This window comes from Sapajus apella, unplaced genomic scaffold (genome assembly GCF_009761245.1).
Source record: "Sapajus apella isolate SASKATOON/1434 unplaced genomic scaffold, GSC_monkey_1.0 scaffold158, whole genome shotgun sequence".
NCBI lineage: Eukaryota > Metazoa > Chordata > Mammalia > Primates > Cebidae > Sapajus > Sapajus apella.
The window spans coordinates 1,134,638-1,148,385 of NW_022437098.1; the positions used below are offsets into that span (position 1 = coordinate 1,134,638).

Genomic DNA, 13,748 nt, shown 5'->3' on the forward strand with positions numbered 1-13,748 from the left:
TGCCCGGTGTAAGTGCAAATGGCCTGAGGCAGAACAGTGCCCGGTGTGTTTGAGGAATAACAAGAAACAGCACTGCCTGTCTGTACAGGGGCTAAAGGCGGCTACTTGGCTTGGTGTGGAGACACTATGCTCCAGATCACGGATGGCAAACTCTTACTTTAAAGGACGTGATAGTAAGTGTTTTAGGCTTCATAGACCATTTGGTTTCTGTTGCAACCACTTAACTCTGCCGTTAAAGCACAAAGGCAGCCCTAGACGAGACATAGATAAATAGGCATACCGTGTTGCGCAAGCTTTATTTACCAAAACAAGTTGGGTACAGATTCGGCCTGCGGGCCATAGTTTGTGGACCCTCCTCTAAACACATCTATCATGCTTTGATTTTGGACAATGAGAAGAATATAGTGGAAAACACCAATACATAAAACAAAGACACTGCTTTTTCATGAGCCATCTTTCTACTTTCACTTTAGAACACTGTCTTTCTCAGAAAAATCACTTGGGTGTATAGTGAGAAATGTCTGTCTTCGCGTCAACTCTGCTGATTTCTTCTAAAACTCCAGTGCCGCCCTTTTGAAAGTCTGTCCTTCTTAATTCACCTCCATAATGCCTTCTCATCCTCCCCGCCCTGCCCCATGTCTTTCTCATCTTTTGTATTTCCTCCTGCATGTTCGCGCTCTTTCCTGATCATTCCTAGTCTCTGCTAACATCTTATTGGCTGGGATTGTCTAGTGAGATAAGCTATAGCATGGCACATATTGAGCAGGAAACGGTGTCTTTGGTTACTGTTATTACTGCTACCCAAGATGGGGTCTAAGGATCAGCATTTTCATCATGGATAGGTTTCCACTGGCATTAGTGCTGAGGGTGGGTGTCTTGGTGGAGTCAGGGAGAGAGGCCAAGCTTTCCCAGGGAAAGGAAGTGAGAGTAGAGAGGAGGGAATTCAGAAGGGGTCAAAGTTGACAGGTCAGGGCTGCCTATGCTTGTGGTTGTGTTTGGGCAAGTGTGCGCATGCATGATGTGTGCTTTACAGCCCAAAGTGGATACTGGCTATGTTGTCAGCAGCAGAAGAATAATTCATACATTCAGGCTTCCATACTTACACTTTGAAAATCCCACCTTAATTGTGTGTGCCTTATGATTACCGGCCATTAGAGACCATTAGTAAATGAACTATGCGATTTCAATTGTGAAATGCAAACTCTCCTGTGAAATGCAAACCTAGTTTCACATATTAATTGCTTCTAATTAAGGAGGAACATTTTGGCCAATTAGCTTTTGGAATTTAAGTGGAATCAGAAGGATAATTCAGAAATTTGCTAATTGCTTCCTCCACTGCAGCTGTTTGCCTTTAGAGCAAACATACACCATCTGCACGTGATGCTGCATGCAAACATGGATGGCTGAGAGGCTTGGAAACTCTTCTTAGAGTCGTTGTATACACAGCAGTCACCATACTGTTGGACTTAGCAACATGAAAAAAACGGGGAGAAAAACGAAGACACTAAGAGAGAAAAAGAGCATCGGTCTGGACCCCAGAGATCCAGGTTCTCAATCTGACCCAATGGCTGGGCTGTTGTCTAACACTGGACATGTGATATCACTTCTCCGGGCTTCCTGGATACAAGATGCAAAGGTCTCTTACAGCTTATGATGAGCTTCCATGATTCATGACGAGCTTCCATGATTCATGGGCATCTACATGCCGCCATGTAAGTGGAAGCTCTGTGGGAATAGCAAAAGTGTCTATTAACAGAAGGGCCAAGTATGCCTGTGGACATGTTGGCACAGTCACAATACAAGTATTAGGGGCTGGCCACTGCTCTTGCAGTCCATGGATTTTTTTGAAGGAGAAGGTCTTTGACTGCCTCTTGACACTCTTCCATTTTATCTTTTTTTTCATACCTTTTCCCTAATTTCAATGGCCTTTCCCTGGTTTGGGTGGTACCTTGGTCTTTTCCCCAGTACGGGCCTCACTTTCTGGGTGGCTGACCCCGTCCCTGCCGACAGATAGTTTTGCTTTGGCCCTTAATCCACAGCCGAGAGCCCGCTGGTGTTCTCTGTTTCCGCCTTGTCTTGCTTCTCCTCTCTCCTTGCTGCCACACAGGCTCTCAGCACAAGTCCACTGACCGCTGCTGCTGCCGGAGGTGGGCAATTACCAACAGGGTTCTTTGGCGTCCTGACTCGGACTTCAGGCTGCGCTCCTCATTATTACATAACTCACCAGTTAGAACTTGCTCCTCACTCCCTCTCCAACTACAGGATTTTTCTTTTCTGGTCCCACAGCCGAGTTTATTATACTTGTTCTCTTCTTTTATAAAACTCAAAATTTCTAAAACCAGGCCCGAGTGGTAGCTTGAGTCCCTCCATTTCTGGAAACGGAGAGGTCTCCACCTGGCTTGATGATGCAGACACAGGGTGCGGGGCGGCGGGGAGGGGTTATGGTGCCTGACCGAGGAGGCCGACGGAGGAGGGAGCTCCGCCATGAGCCAGTCCCTGAGCTGTAATTCACAGTAAGAAGGTTCAGGTTACAGGGGGAGGTCAAGGCTCAGAGAGGTTCTGGGGTGCCCAGGGGTTTCCCTGGGGTAGGTGGCAGCGGCCAAGATGCTCTCGAGCCAGTTTAGTGGCCAGGGCCCTTCCCAGCCGTCTGTCCCGTGGCCTAGCCGACACTCTCTTCATCTCACTTGGTGCTCTGGGTCCCTGTGACAGAGGCCCCAGGCCTTTCCTACAAGGCCTGGCCACGAGGGGAGGACAAGGACACCAGCTGGCGAGTCAGAGGAGAGGCGATTCGGGGGGCCACGGTCCTGCAGCCGCTGGAGAAGCGCTGCTCATCCTCAGGGAAGAAGGTGGTGCTGTCCAGCACAGCCTGCACGACCTCATCGCTTGGCTCCAGGCGCAGCTGGGCCAGCTCGTTGGGCACGCAGTGCCGGACCCGGTGCCGCTGGAGCGGGCGGGCACCACTGCGTCCAGAAGGCGCTCCTCGTCCGTGATGCCCGCGCGCGAGAAGCCACGGAGCGGGCTGACCGGCTGCAGCTCCTGCGGAGGATGTGCTCGCGGTCCGGGCGGCTGCGCCAGCCTCCAGTGCCACCCGTGTCGCTGATGAAGATGAAGTTGGCTTTGCGATCGCGGTCCCGTATACAACCCTGGAGGAGCCCAGGAAAGGCCGCAGGACTTCCATCAGGCCTGGGGGCATCTGTCCATCTCAGCGAAGAGGAAGAGGGAGCGGCCACGGGCAGTGAGGGGCCCTTGGACCGCCAGCTCTTAAGATCCTTTCGCAAAAGGTGCCCACGCGGCAGCACAGAGAGGGCAGGTCGTCCCAGGCGGCTGCCGCGGGAGACCGGCCCGAGCAGCCCGAGGAGCGGGCCCCAGGGCTGGCAGCTCGGCGTGGGGCAGCCAACCGCCTCGCCGGGGTTTTTTCTTCATAAAAATAAAACAGGTTATTAGCTACCACCCGCCTTTCCACAGCAGTACAAGCTGTTGTCCATTTCTACATCGCGAGGTGGTGTTATTATCCCTGATTCCTGCCTACTCTGTGGGAATTCCCTTTTGCGGGGACAAAAGGAACAGGGCCCTTCGGGTGAGAGGCTGTAGGGAGACCCAGTTTTGTCAAGATGGTGTTTGTCCTGAGAGGTGGTGCTGGGCACTTGGGTATTTCTGTGCTTGCTTTCTTCTTTGACTTTACGATTTGCCTTGTTGGTAGCTTACGTCACATTCCTGTATCCTCAGCCTCAAGCCCTGCGGATGGGAAGCAAATGAACTAAGACAACACTCTCCAGGAACATGGGATCCACCATGGACTCTTGAATACCTTGAGAATTAGGGGCGCTGATCGCCCAGCCGTTGAAAATTCGTGTGTGACTTCTGACTCAAAGACATAACTGCAGTAGCCTGCTGCAAACCAGAAGCTTTACCCATAATACTGCAACTAACATATGCTTTCTATATTACGTGTATTACATACTTATTATTATTATTTTTTTGAGTTGGAGTTTTGCTTGTGTTGCCCAGTCGGGAGTGCAATAGTGGGATCCTGGCTCACCAAAACCTCTGCCTCCTGGGTTCAAGCAATTCTCCTGCCTCAGCCTCCCAAGTAGCTGGGATTACAGTCGCGTGCCACCACGCCCGGCTAATTTTGTATTTTTAGTAGAGACGAGGTTTCTCCATGTTGGTCAGGCTGGTCTTGAACTTCCGACCTCAGGTGATCTGCCAGCCTTGGCCTCTCAAAGTGCTGGGATTACAGGAATGAGCCACCTTGCCTCGCCTACATACTTAAAGCTAGATGAAAGAAAATGTTATGAAGAAACTCATAAGGAAGAGACACAACATATTTACTCTTCATTAGGTGAAACTGGAGCATCATAAAGGTCTTCATCGTCGTGGTCTCCACGTTGATTAGCTATGGAGGAGGAGGATGCGGGGAGGAGGAAGAGAAGGGGGAAAAGGAGGAGAAGGAAGGTGAGAGGGGGGAGAAAAAGGAGAAAAAGGGAGGGGGCGGGGAGGAGGGAACAGGGGAATGGGGAGGAGTTGGTCTTGCTGTCTCAGGGTTGGCAGAGGGGGAAGAAAATGTGTGTATAGGTGGACCCATGTACTTCAAGCCCATGCTGTTCCAGGGTCACCTGTGAGACGTGCTCACATGATGGTGCTAGCGCTGTGCCTGTTGCTGTCTCTGCAGCGTGGCGCTGTTTGTGGGGCGGGGACGGGGGGCTGGTTTGACTTATCCTCAGGGCAAACACCATCTTGACAAAATTGCTTCTCTCTACAGCCTCTCACCTGAAAGGCCCTGTTCCTTTTATCCCTGAAAAGGGAACTCCCCGAGTGGGCAGGAATCCGTGATACTCACACTGCGCGTGGTGTACAAGCTGCACGCTTTCTGTATGCGCTTCCCACGTGCACCAAGTTCGATTTGGGTCATCTCTACAGTTCACCCTTCCTGAGGCCCACCGTGTTGCTAACAGGCCAGAATATGGAATTATTCTGGGCAGTGGTTGGAATTTCCTGGCAGGGAAGCTGTGCAGAAAATGGGGCCTGACATGCCTCCTCCGTCGAGACAGTGCAAAGGATTAAACGGATTCATGTTCAAGGCATGTTCTCATTATGTGCAGCCTTCACTAAAAGTAATTAGAACTTGGCAGATATTCTTTTCGGATGATTAATAGACCATTTCCACTTCTCTTTTTGGGAGGTCAGTTACCAGTTACCAAAAATGAAACACCTGCCTTTACATCAACGTGCTGTTGCCAAAATGTAGCAGGATGCAGCTTTCACAAAGCTGTTAAATACATCTGTTGTGCCAAAAAAAAGGGGGCTCTATGTTTACCTAAGTCCTGAATAAATAGGGTGGATTTCGGGACACAACTCTGATTAAAAACTTCTCCCTAGGCCAACCTGATTTAAAAAAAAACTAAGTTAGCTAGTTAGCTATGTGTCATTTATACAGAACAAAAACCGGATAGCAGCACATGGTCATTTGGTGGTATTAAACATGTCTTGGGGAAAGCCTGTCCCAATCTGCATTCCAGTTAATGCGATCACTATTTTCCATACTCAGATTCAGGGAGAACATATTCTCTGTGGCTTAAATGAACCAAATTAGCCGTTATGTGTAGTATTAAGGAGGACGTTGTATTACCTGAACATCTTGTTCCTTGGCCAGAGTTTACTGTGCTATCTCAAATGCCTCCCAAGAGGGGCCCAGTAAACATGATCCATTCCCATAGCAGCGCCCATTGTTTCTGTATGGGGAGTCCTTGTCATCTTCAAAATGGGAACCCTGAGGCAGAGTCAGTGGCTGAACTGGGGTTCAGAGTGGGGTCCTCAGGACGGGGCTGTCCGATTCTCACTCAGATGGCTCCTGCCAGCCACTGAGGTCCAGACCTTGTCACGAGCATTACTGCTGTCACCCTTCAGAAGTTTTCAAGGGACATTTATGTCTTTAATTTACAGATGAGGACACACAAGCTCTGGGGTTTCAAGCGACTTGCCAAACCAGTCAAGTGGGTGATGGGAAGCCCTCTCCAAGGAAGGGTGGAAGTGGGGTCTGGCCTGGTGTGGCTCTCCCCCTCCTCTCGGAATGGAACCCACATTCTCCACCCAGGTCTAAACAGGGAATTCCTGACTCTGCACTCCCAGACGTAAGAGCCAAGCTCCCGGCCTGGGCTCACCCACGGAGGAACCCACCGCAGAGTCAGTGTTTTGCGGAGGGACCACACAGCGGGGTTGGTATCTCTGTGCCGTTTCCAGATCCAGCCCACACCGGCCCAGGAGCTGAAGCCAAATTATAGAGCCCAGCCACACTCAGCTGGAAGGAATTTCGGGATGGCCTCTGCTGGTGCAACACAGCCACCAGGACAGCTCGTTAAAGCACAGATTGCCGGGCCTCACTCCGAGATTCTGATTTAGTAGGTCTGGGGTGGTGTTGGATTCGGTTTTCTTAGCAAGCTTCCAAGGCAGGCTGATTCACGGACCACACTTGAGTAGCACTGGCCTATGTCACCTTGTCTGAAGACGGACTGACAGGTGTCTTAGGGCCAGATAGTATCTTAGTCTCTGCAGACCAGAGTCTGTGTTGCAGCTACTGAACTCTGCTGTCGCAGCAGAAGAGCAGCCACCAACAGTATGTGTGGCAATCACCTCGGCTGTCCCCTCATAAACCTGTGCAACAGGACGTGGCTGGCTGGCTGTGGTTCGCTGACCCCTCTGCAGCTCGCCCATGCACATGGCAAAGTGGGCCTTGAGTTCAGACCCACCTCTTCTTGCTTACACAGCTGTCACGTGGGCGTGATATTCCTGGTCATATTTTTCTCCAAGCCTATGATGAAATCATTGCTTACCAGGTTCTGTATCAGGTTCAATCAGTTCCATATGATGACTGATACTGTTTAGAAGCATGACAGCTGCACTGATGAGAATCATCTTTGAATTTGGCTTTATTGATGTTCCCTCATTATTAGGCACCACATAAGGGAAATTGGTATGCTAAGAGAGATGACAGGACTAATTTTGAAGGTTACTTTAGGAAGTTTCTTGCTTGAGAATGCGAAAATAGGGTGGAGTGATAAGAAATTACTTAATGGGTACAATGCACACTATTTGGGTGATACATCCATGTAACAGAACGACGCTTGCACCCACTATTTATACAAAACAAAAAGGAGAAACACCTAAAACTCTATTAGAACAAAAAGGAAGTATCACAAGGTCAGCAAGATGAAACCACAGTTTATGATGGCTCCAAGCACTAACCGCCTTTCCCAAGTATTTTAAAGAAAAAAGCATTCTACAAACAAAGATATAACCAACAAGTTATATTATTTTTTATTCATGTTAGAATTTCTATCAGTGTTTGAACATTAATATTTAGAGAGTTTGTACATTTTCACCTTCCAAGGTTTGCAATGAGAAGCATGCTAGGTCACCAGTGGTAACTAATAAACACGTCACAATCGCATGAATATCCACTCTGCTCTCACCCCTCTCTGAACACTGTTAAACATTTTCTTTCCTTGCTGCAATTTACAATGAAAACTGTGCCCCACTCATGTCTCAGCAAAGTTCCGGACATTATGGATTCATCACATATAAATTCTTTAAAAATATACTTCTGTCAAAAGACTTGATAACTACTATGTACACTACAAAAATAAATCTTCATATAAATAAATTATATGGCATACTTTTATCTTTGTAATTGAAATGACACAAACTCATTTCCATCAAAATTGGCAATGAGACCCAGTTTGAATATTTATTTCCTTTAAACTCCTTACCCTAAAACCTACCATGAGTCTTTAATGTAAATGTTATATACTCTGAACTATTTAACATTAGTAAGCACTCTATACAAATAAAAATTCTGTCCAAAAGTAAAACATAGCTGTAATGTTTCCAATAGAAATAAAATCCCTGCATTTTTTTTGTTATAAACTGGCATGACAAATACTGTAGAGGAAAACATTCTTATGATACAAAATTATAAATATCAGCAAAATTCTTTTTTTAAAAAAAAATTAAAACATCCAAATGAACAAACAGGACAGACAAAATAAAACTATTAAAAGAGAGAGAGAGAAATTCTAATTCCCTGCCAGCCCTCCAGTTCTCCCTTTGCCAACGTGACTATCAGAGAAAGTTCTACACCGTGCAGAAATCAGGGGCCACACAGGCTCCGGTGCACCATGAGCTGGGCTCAGGAAGGGAGGGCACGCCGGGAGCCAGAAGGAAGTCGACTTCAGAATTTTGCATCATCCCTCTTCCACGGAGGACATGTTTTCTGAGCAGAGATGGGTGTTAAGTTGGCAGACTGTGTGTGCGACAGAGAGGCACCACGACAGCAGCAGGGAGGTGGCCAGGGTCCCCGGCAGAGTCACACACATATACACCTGGCAGCCACAAGCAGCTCCCAATCAGCATCTTAGAGTTTTGTGGTGAGTATCAGGGTCTGAGGTGACTACACTGTGGGTGTTCCTGGGAGCCCATGTCCTTCTGTTAAGGTTTCCCACATAATTTAAGAGGGAATAACAGGAGCTGCCACTTGTGAGCACCTCACAGTAGTTTAGGCTTCAGCCCTGCAGGAACCCTGCCCTTTCCTCTGACTTCTTATCTCTAACAAGGCGCTGGTATTGATTTGGATGGGGAGCTGACACTGGGTGCTTCCCTGACATTTGCTGGTCTCTGGCTAAGAGGTGAGGGACCCCACACCTCAGAGCAGAAGAGAACCAGTACAGAAGCAACTTTTAAAAACTGTGCCTGGTTGGGAGACCTGCCCCTGCCAACATCCTTCAGTGGGTATGTCCATCCTCTCGCTCTCCCACATCACACTGAAAGGGCACTAATGACGGGAGGATGGAGGCAGTGTTCGGATCTACTTAGGAAGTGTGTGTGAAGAATCCCTCCGGAGGTCACATCCTACCTAACACCTGCCCCCGTACCACCACAATGCATGCTCACCGTTTTTTTAAAGAAAGATACAAACAGATCCAGAAAGCCTCAACCAGCGGCTCCATATAAGAAAGGGGGTTTAAACTCCAGGGGCTCCAAACATCATTTCTGGGTTGACTGTGGCCCAAGAATTAGCCGAGCAAGTTTCTCTACCTGTGAGAGGGCCACGTCCACTCTGGAATTTGGGGGTGTTGGGGGACGGGTCATGTGTGTGTTAGTCGTGAGAGGGGCTCAACGCTGCATGCTTTTTAGAGTATATTCTCATGGCCCAGCCAAGGCTCTCCACTAGGCATGTCACCCAATTCTCTAACACCCACGATGATGAACTGATGTGAGCCCCATGCCCTGAGGTTCCAGCATCCATCACAATGATCCATGAGAAGGAGCTTATTCTCCTGAAGCACAAATTGGGGTCCTGGATGGCCGCCAGTGATCGTGAGAGACCCTGTGGATACGAGGAGAGTCTTGCTTTTGCTGGGCAGATTGGAAAGGACTGGGCAGATGTTTAGGGCCAGCCCTCACCAGCACAAAGTAATACAAAAATATCCTGATGCTTCCCGTCTGACTAGGTCAGAGCCTACTAAGGGTTACAGACAGTACAGAGAAACAAAACAAGACAAAAAAAATCACAGTACAGTACATGGTGAAATCACACACGTGTTCGCACACACAGCCAAACAAGAGGACCGCACTCAACTACACCTAGAGAAGCCACCAGGATTAACGTGCTTTCTTCATATCTGCTCATTAAACAAAAAATTATCACGCATAGCGTGTTTGAAAGTTAACAGTAACATTTCATTCTACCACAGGGTTGTGATATGCAAATTTAAAATATTTTAAACAAAAACCTTTACAAAATAATCCTATTACATAAGCAATATTTGCATAGAATTATACAAGTAAATTATACAATATTTAAGCAGCAGCAACATATGCTGAAATTTAAGACTGACGAAGCTTGGTTGTGGCACAGAGCCCAACGCACAAATACGGAGAGGCCCCACTGCGGCCTCCGCACTCTGGGGCAGGGGTGGACAAGCCCCAGATCATACTACTTTACACCCTTCCTTCCTATATTACACATGTGTACACCTCTTAAATATTTATAGAAATATTTCACAAAATAATACAATCGGTTACAGTAACAATGAACTGCTATCCTGGCGCAGGGCGTCTTCCGGAACTCCAAGCAGTTCTCTTCAAGCAGTACTGGAAACAGGTGGGGGCGGGGGGTTTCCAATCTTTGGCCTCTTTGCTTCAGAATCACCCTTTAAAAAGAAACAAAAAAGGAAGCTGAACTAAGAGGTGCGCGGATCCATATCAATGAAGCACAAAAGCAGGCAGCAGTGATCTTGGCGCTAGCAATCAGGAGGGTGGGGTGTGGGCCTGAGGATCCCGGGGGGCTGCTTACACAGACGCGTTCCCATGGGACCAAGGAAGACTGGCAAATAGGTAAAGGGCGGTGCTGCTCTGTCCTTGTGGTGCTGCACCGACCCTCTGCAGGTCAGCAGCGGGCGAAGAGACCCAGTGTGGGGCTGGACTGGCTCCCCAAGGATGACAAAGCTTGAACATGTCGGCTCTGCCCTGGGATAAAAGGTCACTGGGGTCCAGCACAGGATGGGCCTGAGCGTCGGGGCCCCCTCAGGGATGCCGAGAACCCCAGGAGAGCCTTGCCTCCTCTCCGCCTGGCTCTGGGTCCCTCAGCTGCCCACACTGGTGGCACGCACCTCAGTTGGAGCTGCTTCCCCGGGGCCTCTCCTCACACTCCACGTCCTGCAGCTCAATGACTTCCACCTTTGAATCCCTCCTCTCACGCCGGACGTGGAAAGGCACGTGGGGGTCCTCGAACAGGCCGTGGTCAGTCTCAGGGTAGCCTTCGTAGCCCGGGCAGAGCCCCCCTCGGGGGTTCCGCCCAGGCCCAGGGACAGGCGGCGGGTGCACGGCGACAGTCACGGAGGCAGAAGCCGTCACAGTGGTGATGGGCTGGCAGTAGCCGGGCACGGAGCTGCCCATGGCAGTGGACGCTGGGTTCCGAGGGTTGTGAGAGCGGGTCCCGCGGGGGCCCCAGCGGTCCCTATTGCTAGGGCCAGAATGCCCTTCAGTAGAAATTTCAAAAGCGTCTCTGCGCGGTCTATAGGGGGGTGGCCACAAGCCTTCTCTGGGGGGGTTCCTGCGGGGCTGCTGGCCTTGCCGTCCTGGAGGCAGGGACCCTGAGTCCAGGTGGGGTTGCTGTCGTGGGTTCGAGGGTGGGTGATGCCTGGATTCGGGAGGGACCACCTGCAGAGGGTGAGGGTGGGTTAGAAGGGTGGGCAGGGTGCTGCCTTAGGCTGGGCATGGGCCCCTGCAGCTCCCACACCTCCCTCCAAAGGCTCAGTCAACCCTGGGAACCAGAGGGGGCTTCGACCCACAGAAGAAAAGCCCATCCTTCTACCAGCCTCCAGGACCTGGCAGAGGAGTGCCTTGTTTGAATCCTGGTTCCAGGCTTTCTCCGACGCAGCTGGCTGGGCGCTGCTGCTGCTATCCACGAATGTGGGCTGTGGGCAGAGCATCCAAGCTGCTGCCCCCCACGACCTACTCCCCACCCTGCTCAGTCCTGCAGGTCCCGAGCTGCCCTTCTCCTGAAGCTGCCAACTGTGCGGCCCTGGCTGGCCTGAGGGCAGGACACGAGCAGGACTGCCTCTGCCTACTCTGGCAAACAGTAGACATGTGGCTGCTTATGTTTAAATGAACTAAAATTCAAAATCCGGCTCCTTGGTAGCCCCGGCCACATTTCTAGTGCTCCACAGCCACGTGTGGCCGGTGGCTCCCGTCCTGGAGAGCTGAGAGGGCATTTTCATCACCGCAGAGGGCTGTGGTGGGTAGCCCGCTCCATCTCATTGTTAGGAATCTGGTCTCTGCGTCTCTATACAAAGCACAGAGCAACACAGTGGCCACATCAATCAAAAGGACCGTGACCAACTTCAAAGTCGTTCAGCTTGTACCTATTTTTAGGCTCCCGCTGAACAAAACCAGATTCACACTGCAGCTCAGCGGGCGTCGTCACGGGGGGCAGGAGGAGGACAATTTAGGTTATTTGGTTGGCCTTTCTCTCTTTCACGGAAGGGCTGCTCTGGCCTGGGACTGGAATACCCATTTCCTGGAGGGACGGCAGGGGGCCCTCAGTGGAGCAACATGAGCCTCAGAGCCTTCCTTGAGTTTTTGGTGCTGAGCTCCTGGCCTGGGGGGGCTGAGCCTATCCCGGGAGCACAGGGCGGAGGAAAGGACCCAGGCCCTTGGAGCCTCCGACGAGGGGCTCCCAGGCTCCTGGTGACCTCATGAATCACCAAAGGCTAAGAAATAAGGGGTGGGTCTCGGCCTCTCTGCTCCTTCCTGCCACCTGGAACAAGAGCTGGGAGCCACAAAAGCTATGGTAAAGTATTTAGACGATAATAATTAATGTTGCATCAAGGGCAATGAAACCTAACAGGAATGAGAGAAGAAAAAAATCTTGCCTCTGTTGGCAATAAAAATACCACTACAGTTTTAGAAAATGTCACTCTAAAATGACATGCACCTTAAGAAAAAAAAAAGGCAAGGAATGCTTTATCTCTGGCTTTCAAGCCCAAACTGTTCTCACCCCGGACAAGACAGATGCCATTGCTTTGCACAGTGACATTACCGGTCCCTGCCCCCTACCCCTTGATTTTCATCTCTCATAACATCAAACCACAGGAAGACAGCATTTTTAGAGCTAAAAAAGGGTGAAATATTGGCAATTTCCTATGATTTGACCTAGCTTGTACTTTATCTCTGTATCCACCTGCCTGTGTGACATGCTGCTTAGAGTAGGCAGGAACCCCGCTGGACCACCAGGCCCACTACCATGGGTGGGAAGACCCCTCCCCCTGTTCCTCAGGGTCACTTACAGTAGAGTGGGCAAAGACGGGGTTTTCTGTGGCTTCCACGATCACCTGGTGGACAGGGCCTCCCACGCCCGGCTGGGCCTCGTAGTGCCGAAGCTCCTCACTGAGGCCTGACACTGTCGTCTGGGAGCTGTACTCTGAGTCGGAGGAATCAGACCCGCTGTGCATGGGGCCGGGGGGCATGGCAAACCGGACCACGCTGGGGGGTGGCTCAGGGGAGGGTGTGGGCAGGCGGTTCAAGCCGTTGGCTGGAGACACCTATTTGAGGGGATTCCACGTTAAAAGTGTTCTTGTTCATTTACCTGCTGGCCACACTCAAAGTTCAAAGCACGGTATTATTCAGGGGCCTCTGTCCCCTGCCCTGGGACCCTGCGCACTGTGCCGCATTAACCTACTTTCTCTACCACCTGGGACCCTGAGGTCCTGCAGCTGGAGCAGAAGAACTGCCCTCTGCTACACACTGGAAAGGAGGGATGTGTACTTTTTACCCTTGTGAAGTCCAATTGTACATCTCAAGGGGAAAGTCTTCTCTTACTGTATATAAATCTGTGAGACTCAGGCTGTCAATCAGGTGATTTAGAGAAACAAAACCACACCAGCCCTATATCCCTCAAGGCTAGTGCAATGAAGAGGGAAAAAGCCATCACTTTGAGATGTCTACTGAAAAACAATCAGCAGGTGGGGATGCACCTAAGCGTCTAATGAAGACTGGCACAGGAAACACGGCACTCAGCTGGCCTACACGTGGGACATCCGTGTGTCGTCACTGACCTCAGGATACGGTCCGAGGAAAGACAAAAGCACGGGAAGCAAAACCAGCCCGTTGAGAACGCCGAGGATGGTGAGGGTCGTCAGCACAGCGAAGAAATACCTGCGGGGTGCAGAGGAGGCGGGAACACGCGCTGT

General features: G+C 50.3%; 1 protein-coding gene and 1 pseudogene across 3 annotated transcripts in view; both read right to left on the reverse strand.

The window, feature by feature from the left end:
* Positions 1-2,779: 2,779 nt before the first annotated feature.
* On the reverse strand, positions 2,780-4,912 carry LOC116541902 (annotated as a pseudogene).
* A 2,379-nt stretch (positions 4,913-7,291) lies between these two features.
* PTCH1 (patched 1) overlaps positions 7,292-13,748 on the reverse strand; it is a 71,218-nt gene continuing 64,761 nt past the window's right edge. Inside the window, exons 21-24 of one of the 3 annotated variants that reach the window (XM_032266406.1) lie at positions 13,614-13,713; positions 12,846-13,100; positions 10,668-11,217; positions 7,292-10,208 (exon numbers count right to left, since the gene is read on the reverse strand). In XM_032266406.1, coding sequence (XP_032122297.1) covers positions 10,669-11,217; positions 12,846-13,100; positions 13,614-13,713 — 904 coding nt within the window. In that variant the 3' untranslated portion in view covers positions 7,292-10,208; position 10,668. Of the gene's footprint in view, positions 10,211-10,666; positions 11,218-12,845; positions 13,101-13,613; positions 13,714-13,748 lie in introns of all 3 variants that reach the window. The other 2 variants (XM_032266407.1, XR_004264999.1) reach the window with 2 other exon arrangements.